This window comes from Nicotiana tomentosiformis, chromosome 2, assembly GCF_000390325.3.
Source record: "Nicotiana tomentosiformis chromosome 2, ASM39032v3, whole genome shotgun sequence".
NCBI classification, from domain to species: domain Eukaryota; kingdom Viridiplantae; phylum Streptophyta; class Magnoliopsida; order Solanales; family Solanaceae; genus Nicotiana; species Nicotiana tomentosiformis.
Genome location: NC_090813.1, coordinates 51,495,819 through 51,506,452, shown reverse-complemented (window position 1 = coordinate 51,506,452; position 10,634 = coordinate 51,495,819). Strand labels below are relative to the sequence as shown.

At 42.1% G+C, this 10,634-nt stretch overlaps 1 protein-coding gene across 1 annotated transcript; it reads left to right on the top strand.

The window, feature by feature from the left end:
* Positions 1-355: 355 nt before the first annotated feature.
* LOC138904791 (uncharacterized) lies at positions 356-951 on the top strand. Its single transcript, XM_070193295.1, has 2 exons — positions 356-812; positions 947-951. Exons 1-2 carry the CDS (start codon positions 356-358, stop codon positions 949-951), a joined length of 462 nt encoding a protein of 153 aa, XP_070049396.1.
* The last annotated feature ends 9,683 nt before the right edge of the window (positions 952-10,634 follow it).

Below are 10,634 nucleotides of genomic sequence, written 5' to 3'. Positions count from 1 at the left end.
CATCACTTATCAGCAGGCAGTGAGCATTGCCAGGAGAGTGGAGGGCATGTTTGCCCGGGACAGAGAGGAGAGAGAGGCCAAGAGGTCTCGAGAGACTGGTCATTATTCAGGAGCTCGTGCACCAGCAGCACGCTATGGTAGGGGTTTTGTGAGTCGCCTTGTACATTCAGCTCTTCTAGCAGCCAGCAGTGTTCCAGCTCCTCCTAGACCTCAGGAGCCCTATTATGCACCGCCAGTATCCAGTATGCCTCCTACTCAAGGTGCTATTACCGGCCAGTCCAGCAGGCTAGGTCCGAGTTAGTCTCAGCCACCGCATCCTCCGAAAGGTTGTTTTGAGTGTGGTGACACTTGTCACATGGTTAAAGATTGCCCCAGAGCCAGGAGGGGTGCACCTCCACAGACTTATCAGCCTCCACGTGCTCCACCGGGTCCTCTAGCCATTCTTTCAGCACCAGTTGCTTCCCCACCTCCTCAGCCAGCTCGAGGTGGAGATCGGGGAGGTCGAGGTCGCCCTAGAGGGGGAGGCCAGGCCAGGTACTATGCCCTTCCAGCCCGTTCAGAGGCTGTTGCTTCAGATTTAATCATCACAAGTATCGTCCCTGTCTGTCATAGGGATGCATCAGTATTATTTGACCCAGGCTCTACGTATTCATATGCGTCTTCTTATTTTGCTCCACATTTGGGGATATCTCGTGATTCTTTGAGTTCCCCTGTTTATGTATCTACTCCTGTGATGGCTCCTCTTGAGTTGAAGGAGCAGTTGCAGGAGTTGCTTGATAAGGGTTTCATCAGGCCCAGTGTATCACCTTGGGGTGCTCCGGTCTTATTTGTGAAGAATAAGGATGGTTCTATGCATATGTGTATTGATTATCGGCAGCTGAACAAGGTTACAGTGAAGAACAAGTATCATTTGCCTTGCATTGATGATTTATTTGATCTGTTACAGGGTGACAGGGTGTTTTCCAAGATTGACTTGCATTCTGGCTATTATCAGTTGAAGATTCGGGAGCCGGATATCCTGAAGTCCGCTTTCAAGACTAGATATAGTCACTATGAGTTTCTTGTCATGTCATTTGGGCTGACCAATGCCCCAACAGCCTTTATGCATTTGATGCACAGTGTATTTTGGCCTTATCTTGATTCCTTCGCCATTGTGTTTATTGACGACATCTTGGTATATTCCCGATCTCGGGAAGATCATAAGCAACACCTGAGGACCGTGCTTCAGACTTTGAGGGAGAAGAGGTTGTATGCAAAATTTTCTAAGTGTTAATTCTGTCTTGATTCAGTGGCATTCTTGGGCCACATAATGTCTTGTGATGGGATCAAGGTAGATCCGAAGAAGGTGGAGGCAGTGCAGAGTTGGCCTAGACCGTCATCAGCTAGGGAGATCCGTAGTTTCCTTGGTTTGGTGGGGTATTACTATCGCTTTGTGGAGGGATTTTCATCTATTGCAGCACCTATGACCAGGCTGACCCAGAAAGGTGCTCCGTTCAGGTAGACCGAGGAGTGTGAGCAGAGCTTTTAGAAGATGAAGACAGCTCTGACTACAGCCCCAGAATTAGTATTGCCTACAGGTTCAGGGTCCTACACTGTCTATTGTGATGCCTCGAGGATTGGCCTTGGGGCAGTATTGATGCAGGACGGTAGGGTGATTGCCTACGCGTCTAGAAAGTTGAAGGTGCTTGAGAAGAATTATCCAGTTCATGATCTCGAGTTAGCAGCTATTGTTCATGCCCTGAAGATCTGGCATCATTATTTGTACTGTGTTCCTTGTGAGATTTACACTGACCACCGGAGTTTGCAGTACTTGTCCAGGCAGAAGGAACTTAATTTGCGTCAACGGAGGTGGTTGGAGCTACTTAAAGACTGTGATATCACTATATTGTACCACCCGGGGAAGGCCAACATAGTGGCCGACGCCTTGAGTCACCGGGCAGAGAGTTTGGGGAGTTTGGCATATCTTTCGGCAGCTGAGAGGCCCTTAGCCTTGGATGTTCAGGCCTTAGCCAACCAGTTCGTGAGATTGGATATTTCAGAGCCTAGACGGGTATTAGCTTGTGTGGTTTCTCGGTTTACTCTTTATGACCGTATCAGGGAGCACCAGTATGATGATCCTCATCTTCTAGTTCTTCAGGACAGGGTTCGGTGAGGTGATTCTAGAGATGTGACTATTGGTGATGACGGTGTGATGAGGATACAGGGCCGGATCTGTGTGCCCAATGTAGATGGGCTTCGGGAGTTGATTCTTGAGGAGGCCCATAGCTTGCGGTACTCCATTCATCCGGGTGCCATGAAGATGTACCAGGACTTGAGGCAGCACTATTGGTGGAGAAGAATGAAAAAAGAAATAGTTGGGTTTGTGGCTAAGTGTCTGAATTGTCAGCAAGTTAAATATGAGCACCAGAGGCCGGTGGATTACTTCATAGGTTAGAGATCTCAGAGTGGAAGTGGGAGCGGATCACCATGGACTTTGTAGTTGGACTTCCACGGACTTTGAGAAGGTTCGATGCTATCTGGGTGATCATGGATCGGCTGACCAAGTCAGCTCATTTTATTCCAGTGTTGACCACTTATTCTTCTGAGAGGTTGGCTGAGATTTATATCAGAGAGATTGTCCACCTTCATGGTATTCCAGTATATATCATTCCAGACAGAGGTACACAGTTCACATCACGATTTTGGAGAGCCATACAGTAGGAGTTGGGTACTAGGGTGGAGTTGAGCACAGCCTTTCACCCTCAGACGGACGGGCAGTCAGAGCGCACGATTCAGATTCTTAAGGATATGCTCCATGCCTGTGTGATGGAGTTTGGAGGGTCATGGGACTGATACTTGCCACTTGCAGAGTTCGCTTACAACAACAGTTACCAGTCCAGCATTCAGATGGCACCGTATGAGGCTTTGTATGGTAGGCGGTGCCGGTCCCCAGTGGGATGGTTTGAGCCGGGCGAGGCCTAATTATTGGGTACAGATTTGGTCCAGGATGCCCTAGATAAGGTGAAGGTTATTCAGGAGAGACTTCGCACAGCCCAGTCCAGGCAGAAGAGTTATGCAGACCGTAAGGTTCATGATTTGGCATTTATGGTTAGTGAGCGGGTCTTGCTTCGGGTATCGCCTATGGAGGGTGTCATGAGGTTCGGGAAGAAGGGCAAGCTGAGCCCCGAGGTTCATTGGTCCTTTTGAGATATTGCAGCAAGTTGGGGAGGTTGCTTATGAGCTTGCCTTGCCTCCCAGCCTAGCAGGAGTTCACCCGGTATTCCACGTGTCCATGCACCGGAAGTATCACGGTGATCCGACTCATGTATTGGATTTCAGCTCAGTCCAGTTGGACAAAGATCTATCTTATGTTGAGGAGCCAGTAGCCATTTTGGACAGGCAGGTCAGAAAGCTCAGGTCAAAGAATATTGCTTCAGTAAAGGTCCAGTGGAGGGGTCAGCCGGTCGAGGAGGCGACTTGGGAGACCGAGCAGGATATGCGCAGCCAGTACCCTCATCTTTTCACAGTTTCAGGTATGTCTTTATACTCGTTCGAGGACGAATGATTGTTTTAAGATGGGGAGGATGTAACGACTCGACCGGTCATTTTGAGAGTAATAGCCCCGATCCCCTATTAACTTCTTTCCCCAAATTGTTTTCTGCTATTGTGACTTGCCGGGATGATTGGTTTTGAGTTTCGGAGTGTTTTGGGACACTTAGTCCCTAAATGAGAGCTTAAGCCTTAGGATTTGGATCGTAGTTGGAACTATGTGAAAATGACTCCGGAATGGAATTCCGTCGGTTCCATTAGCTCCGTTAGATGACTTTGGGTTTAGGAGCGTGTCCTGATTGTGTTTTGGAGATTCGTAGCTCATTTAGGCTTGAAATGGCGAAAGTGGAATTTTTGGAGTTTTGGGCCGGTAGTGGAGTTTTTGATATCGGGGTCGTTTTCTGATTCTGGAAGTTGGAGTAGGTCCATAATGTTGATTATGATTTGTGCGCAAAATTTGAGGTCAATCGGATGTGATTTGATAGGTTTCGGCATCGGTTATAGAATTTTGAAGTTTCAAGTTCTTTAAGTTTGAATTGGAGGGTGATTCGTGATTTTAGTGTTTTTTGATGGGATTTGAGAGCTCGACTAAGTTCGTATGGTGTTTTAGGATTGGTTGGTATGTTTGGTCGAGGTCCCGGGGGCCTCGAGTGTATTTCGGATGCTCAATGAGTCATCTTTGGACTTAGAGAAGTGGCAGATTTCTGGTGTTTTATTGCAGAAAAATCCTTCATCGCGTTCGCGAGAGTTGCCTCTCGATCACGTAGTGCATCTGGGAAAGGCAGAGAAGTTGTTCCCACGTTCGCGAAGGTGTGGGACCTTAAGCCTACGTGTTCGCGATATGGTCCTCGCGTTCGCGTAGAGGAACGGGGCAGAGGAAGCTTCGGGCATTAAGCCTACACGTTCGCGAAGAGGTTCTCGTGTTCGCGAAGGAGGAATTTTGGGCCAGTAGAAGATTGTTCATCGCGTTCGCGATCGTGATGTTGCATTCGCGAAGAAGAACGCACCTGGGCAGAATTTAAGGTTCAAAAACGAGTGTTGAGTTCATAGCACAAAAATTGATTGAGAGCTCGGTAGAAGGCAATATTTGGAGAGATTTTCGGAGGAAGTTTTTGGGTAATGATTCCTAACTCCTTTATGGTTATATTCCACTAATCTATGGTTGATTTTATCATTTAATTTTGGATTTGGGGTGAAAAATTGAGAAAGATTCTTAGGCCGAATTTTGGGGCTTTGATCGAGATTTTGGTATTGGATTTGAGCAATTTTGGTACGAGTAAACTCGTGAGTGAATGGGTGTTCATATTTTGCGACTTTTACCCGATTCCGAGACGTGGGCCCGGGGTGACTTTTTGGGCGTTTTTCCTAATTTCACGCTTTAGCTTCGAATTAATTAGCTAAATTAGTTACTCATAGTTATATTTACATTATGCAATTTATTTGAATAGATTCGGGCCATTTGGAGTCGGATACTAGTGGCAAGAACGTGTTATCGGGGTGATTTGAGCAGTTCGAGGTAAGTGACTTGCCTAACCTTGTGTTGGGGACTTCCCCCCTAGGATATCTTGATATTATTTGGTGTGTGGGCGCCGTGTATGTGAGGTGACGAGTACGTACACGAGCTATTATTGCAAAAATCCTGTTTAACTTTTTTTTTAATCATAAATTGTTTCTCTTATTAAGTCGTACTAATATGTTTAATTGTGTAGTTTAGACTAGAAAAGCATGTTTACGTGTTTTAACTGCCTAATTGACATTTTGTGCGTCATGTTTAGCTAAGTCCTCATTTGCCTTATCTGTGTCCAGTATAAATCGTATAACTCGATGTCATACTTGTCATTTCATTTTGCGTTGCATATTTACTTTGGGACTACGGACGTATTCCGGGAGATCCCCCAGCACTGCATATTTACTTTGAGACTACGGACGTATTTCGGGAGATCCCCCTGTACTGCATATTTACTTTGGGACTACGTACGTATTCCGGAAGATCCCCCAGCACTGCATATTTACTTTGGGACTTCGGACGTATTTTGGGATATTCTCCTGTACTGCATATTTATTTTGGGACTACGGACATATTCCGGGAGATCCCCCTGTACTGCATATTTACTTTGGGACGACGGACGTATTCCAGGAGATCCCCCTGTACTGCATATTCATTTGAAACTACGGGACGGTATCCCGAGAAATTTTTCCACTGTGTTTACCTTGTTTTGAGCCGAGGGCTCCCTTAACTGTTAAATTTTCGAGAATTCCTTTAACTATGTTACCGTAAATTTCACTGATATCTTTTACTGTTTAATTTAATATATTTACTCTGGTAGGGCCTTGACCTGATCTCGTCACTACTCGACCGATGTTAGGCTTGGCACTTACTGGGTACCATTGAGGTGTACTCATGCCCTTCCCTACACATGTTTTCGTGTGCAGATCCAGGTGCGAGATATCAGCCTCGGGGTTAGTATGTGCTGCTGATTCTAGGAGACTTCAAGGTACTTCTGCTTGCGTCCGCAGATCTTCAGAGTCCCCTTCTACTCCCTCGCCTAGATACTTTCTTTATTATCCTCAGACTTTTGTATAGAGCTACATAGATTATAGAAGCTTGTGACTTAGTGATATTTCGGGTCTTGGAAAATTATTTTGCATATGCCGAGTGGTACTACTCTTGGCTATTTATAATATGTTGTTTATCTTTAAAATGTTGTGTTTCTTTATTATTTGTTTTGCAATATTAGGCTTACCTAGTCGTAAAGACTAGGTGTCATCACGACACCTTACGGAGGGATAATTTGGGGTCGTGACAGATAGTTTGACAGTTTATTGCAGCTTGTGAAGCTAATTGAAATTTGAAAATTATTGGAATTTAACGAATTTATTTATCTCTGCTTGTTAAGGAAATTATTGTTACTCCTGTAAATGAGGCTAATTGATTAATTAGAAATTTATTGGAATTAAAGGAATTTAATTACTTCTGATGATTCAATAAAATTATTGTTAACTCTGTGAATCATGTTGATATAAATATTTCTATTTTCATGATTATTTAATATTATTGACCCATAGTGAGTGTCAAAGTCAGTCATCTCGTCTCTACCTCTTCGAGATTAGGCTTGATACTTACTGGGTACACGTTGTTTTCGTACTCATACTGCACATTTTATTGTGCAGGTACATATATGTCTAGCGGCCTTGTGGGCGTAGAGGTGTGGTTAATAACTGTGGGGACATAGGTGAGTTGCATTCTGTATTACGATCCGCAGCCAACAGAGTCTCCTTCAGAGATATTATATTTTCCTGTCTAATTTGTATTCTGGACAGATGCTGTATTTTATTTTTAATTCCCTAGTAAATGCTCATGCACTTGTGACACCGAGTTTTGGGATGATTATGGGTTGCACTGTATTGGAAATTTTTAAAGATATTATTACGTATTTTGTAAACTTCATCTTCTGCTATTCAATTGAGGGGAACAACTATGACTTCAAAAATATTAAAATGAGAATTTATTTAGTATTTATTGTTGGCTTGTCTGCCAGCGATGTCCGACGTCATCACGACCTTTATGGATTTTGGGTCGTGACAGCTTGTTGCACATTTTAAGAAGGGCTGGCTTCTATTTTATTTGACCAGTCTTAGCAGACGCGCGTTGCGCGTGTCCCTCGTATTAATGAAAATAAATTTCTAAAAACAACATAAAAATATTTTAAAAAATGTATTTGCGTTATAATATAAAAATTTGGAAGTTTCAAAATGATGAAATTAATTATATTTAGAAGTTTAATCAACTCTAGTAGTTTTTCATTGAGCTTGTTCTTGTACTGCTTTCATTGTACCAAAAAATAAAAATGGACAAAAGATTTGAGTATACTTCCAATTCTAGGTCTTTTTATTGTTCAAGGGAAAAAGAGCGTCCTAATTGCTCTTCAAAGTCTAAAATATTGCCTACCCCTTACCATAAATATGAATTATCATTGATTCTTCCATATATTGTTTTTAATCAAAATTATGTTCATACATTTTTTTTGTCACGACCCGAAATTTTCCACCGACGGGACCGTGATGGCGCCTAACATTTCACTTGCTAGGCAAGCCAACGTTAGAGAATCATTAACCAATTCCTTATTCTCATTCAATAATTAACAATAATTAACTAAGATGAAATATATTAAGTGCGAAATATTATAAAACTGTATTAATTACTACCACCCGGATCTGGAGTCACAATTCACGAGCATTCTAAAATTTACTAGAAGTAATAGTCTGAAAGAAATACAACTGTCTGAATGAAAGAAACAATAGAACAGAAAAGATAGACGGGGACTTCAAGGTCTATGTACGCCGACAGATCTACCTTGAGTCTCCGGACTGCGGACCAATAGCAAAATCTCAATCAACCCGAGCCAGTATCAAAATCTGCACAGAAAGTGCAGAGTGCAGTATCAGTACAACCGACCCCATGTACTGGTAAGTGTCGAGCTAACCTCGACGAAGTAGTGACAAGGCTAAGGAAAGACACTTACAAATCAACCTGTACAATTTAACAGTGTATATACACATAACAGAAATAAAGAACTAAACAGAAAATGTCGAGAGGGGAACATACTGAGGGGAATACAAGAAAAGGACTACAACAGAATGATCACCGGAGCAGTCAATATACTATGAATCAACAGGAATAGTGAATACAGTAAGAAAAAATGCACGGCATCACCCTTCGGGCTTTTACTCTCAATCTCACCATAAAATTAATAGAAACGACACGGCATCACCCTTCGTGCATTAACTCTCATATCATGGCACGGCATCACCCTTCGTGCATTAACACTCACAATATGGTACGACATCACCCTTCGTGCATTAACACTCACAATATGGCACGACATCACCCTTCGTGCATTAAGACTCACAATATGGCACGACATCACCCTTCGTGCATTAACACTCACAATATGGCACGTCATCACCATTCGTGCATTAACACTCACAATATGGCACGGCATCACCCTTCGTACATTAACACTCTCCCTTACCATAATGCAATGCATAAATACAACCGGGGAGATAGAATAACATGTACAAACCTTACTTCAACATTTGGTTCCATAACATCAATCTCAACTTTGAAACAAAAACTCATTTATCACCAGAAAATTCGTATACATGATAAGAACGATAAATTGAACAACACTAATATAACACATAGCAATTAGGCATAGGAATGATACAATATAAGAAAAACTGAGAAACATGGAAAAACAGGTAAATTGGTGGCGCATAAGTACTCGTCACCTCACATATACGCCGCTCACATGAATTTCACTTAGCAAGTAATCTAAGGTTCCTAATTCCCTCAAGTCAGGGTTAGACACAACACTTACCTTGCTCTGAAGGCCACTTAATTCTCAATCACAGCTTTTTCTTTGGAATTCACCTCCAACCTACTCTTATCTATTCAAAAATGACTCAATAATATCAAATATTGCTTAAGAAATCAATTATATTACATAAATTAAATTTTCCTCCAAGAAGTTGAAAAATCGACCCCGGGCCCGCTTGGTCAAAACTCGAGGTTCGGACCAAAATACTTTTACCCATTCACCCCCGAGCCCGAATATATAATTAGTTTTGGAATCCGACCTCAAATTGAGGTCTAAATCCTCAATTTTCGAAATTCCTAAGTTCTACCCAAAAATCCTAATTTCACCATAAAAATTCTAGATTCTAGGTTGAAATCTTGTTATAAGATGTAAAAGATTGAAAGAAAAGAGTCAGGAATCACCTACCTATTATTTGGGAAAGATTTGGTCCTTGAAAAATCTCCTCTTACGGTTTAGGGTTTTGAAAATATGAAAAATGGATGAAAAATCCCGTCTAAGCCCCTTTAACTCAGCTGCAGGTGTCGCAATTGCGACCTGAGCTTCGCAAATGCGAAAGAACACTCGCAATTGCGAATCCCTTCACAGTCTTGCTGCCTTCGCAAATGCGAGGAAAGTGTCGCATTTGCGTCCACTGAATCTTCGCAAATGCGACTAAATGATCGCATTTGCGATCACTGCCCTTCCCCGACTCCCTTCGCAAATGCAAAAGAAAACTCGCAATTGCAAGAATTGCTGGCCTAGGATTTTCTTCGCAATTGCGATAAAATCTCGCAATTGCCATACCTGCTTGGTTCACATTTGCGATGCCTGCTCTCGCAATTGCGAGATCAGAGGCCTGCAACAAGTTCAGTTATACCAGCAAAATTTTCTAAGTTCAAAACATCTTGTCGCCTATCCGAAATTCACCCGAGCCTTCGGTGCTCCAAACCAAACATGCACGCAGGTCTAAAAACATCATACGAACTTGCTTGCGCGATCAAATCGCCAAAATAACACCTAGAACTACAAATTTAGTACCAAATCAAATGAAATTCTCAAGAACACTTTATAATTTCTATTTTCTCAACTGGACGTCCGAATCACGTCAAATTAACTCCGTTTCTCACCAAATTTTACAGACAAGTCTTAAATATAATAATAAACTTGTACCGGGCTCCAAAACCAAAATACGGATCCGATACTAACAATGACAAATATCAATCAATTCTTAAAAATTATTAATTTTCAAACTTTAAATTTTCATCAAAAATTCATAACTCAAGCTAGGGACCTCTAAATTCAATTCCGGGCATACGCCCAGGTCCCATAATTCGATACGGACCCACCGGGACCATCAAAATACGAATCTGGGCCCGTTTACCAAAACTATTGACCGAAATCAACTAAAATCAACTTTTAAGGCATAAATTCTTATTTTTATCAATTTTCTATATAAACGCTTTTCGGAAACCTGCTCAGACTGCGCACGCAAATCGAGGAGGATAAAAATAAGATTTTTAAGGCTTAAGAGCACAGATTCGAGTTCTAAAATATAAGATGACCTTTTGGGTCATCACATTTTTAACGTGCTCTTTATCTATATCTATACTATATTAAAAGCACGAAGGCATTTAGCAAAATGTCGCTCGCCTTTTTTACCCTTCAGCAATAGAGTTCACATTGGATTAAATAGTAATTTAAGTTATTTGCTTAATATTTGGCAATAGTTATTTTAATTGATTTCCT

Bases quoted from the DNA above. Each gene is read 5' to 3' on its own strand.
- LOC138904791 (XM_070193295.1), top strand. From the start codon at position 356: ATGGTTAAAGATTGCCCCAGAGCCAGGAGGGGTGCACCTCCACAGACT.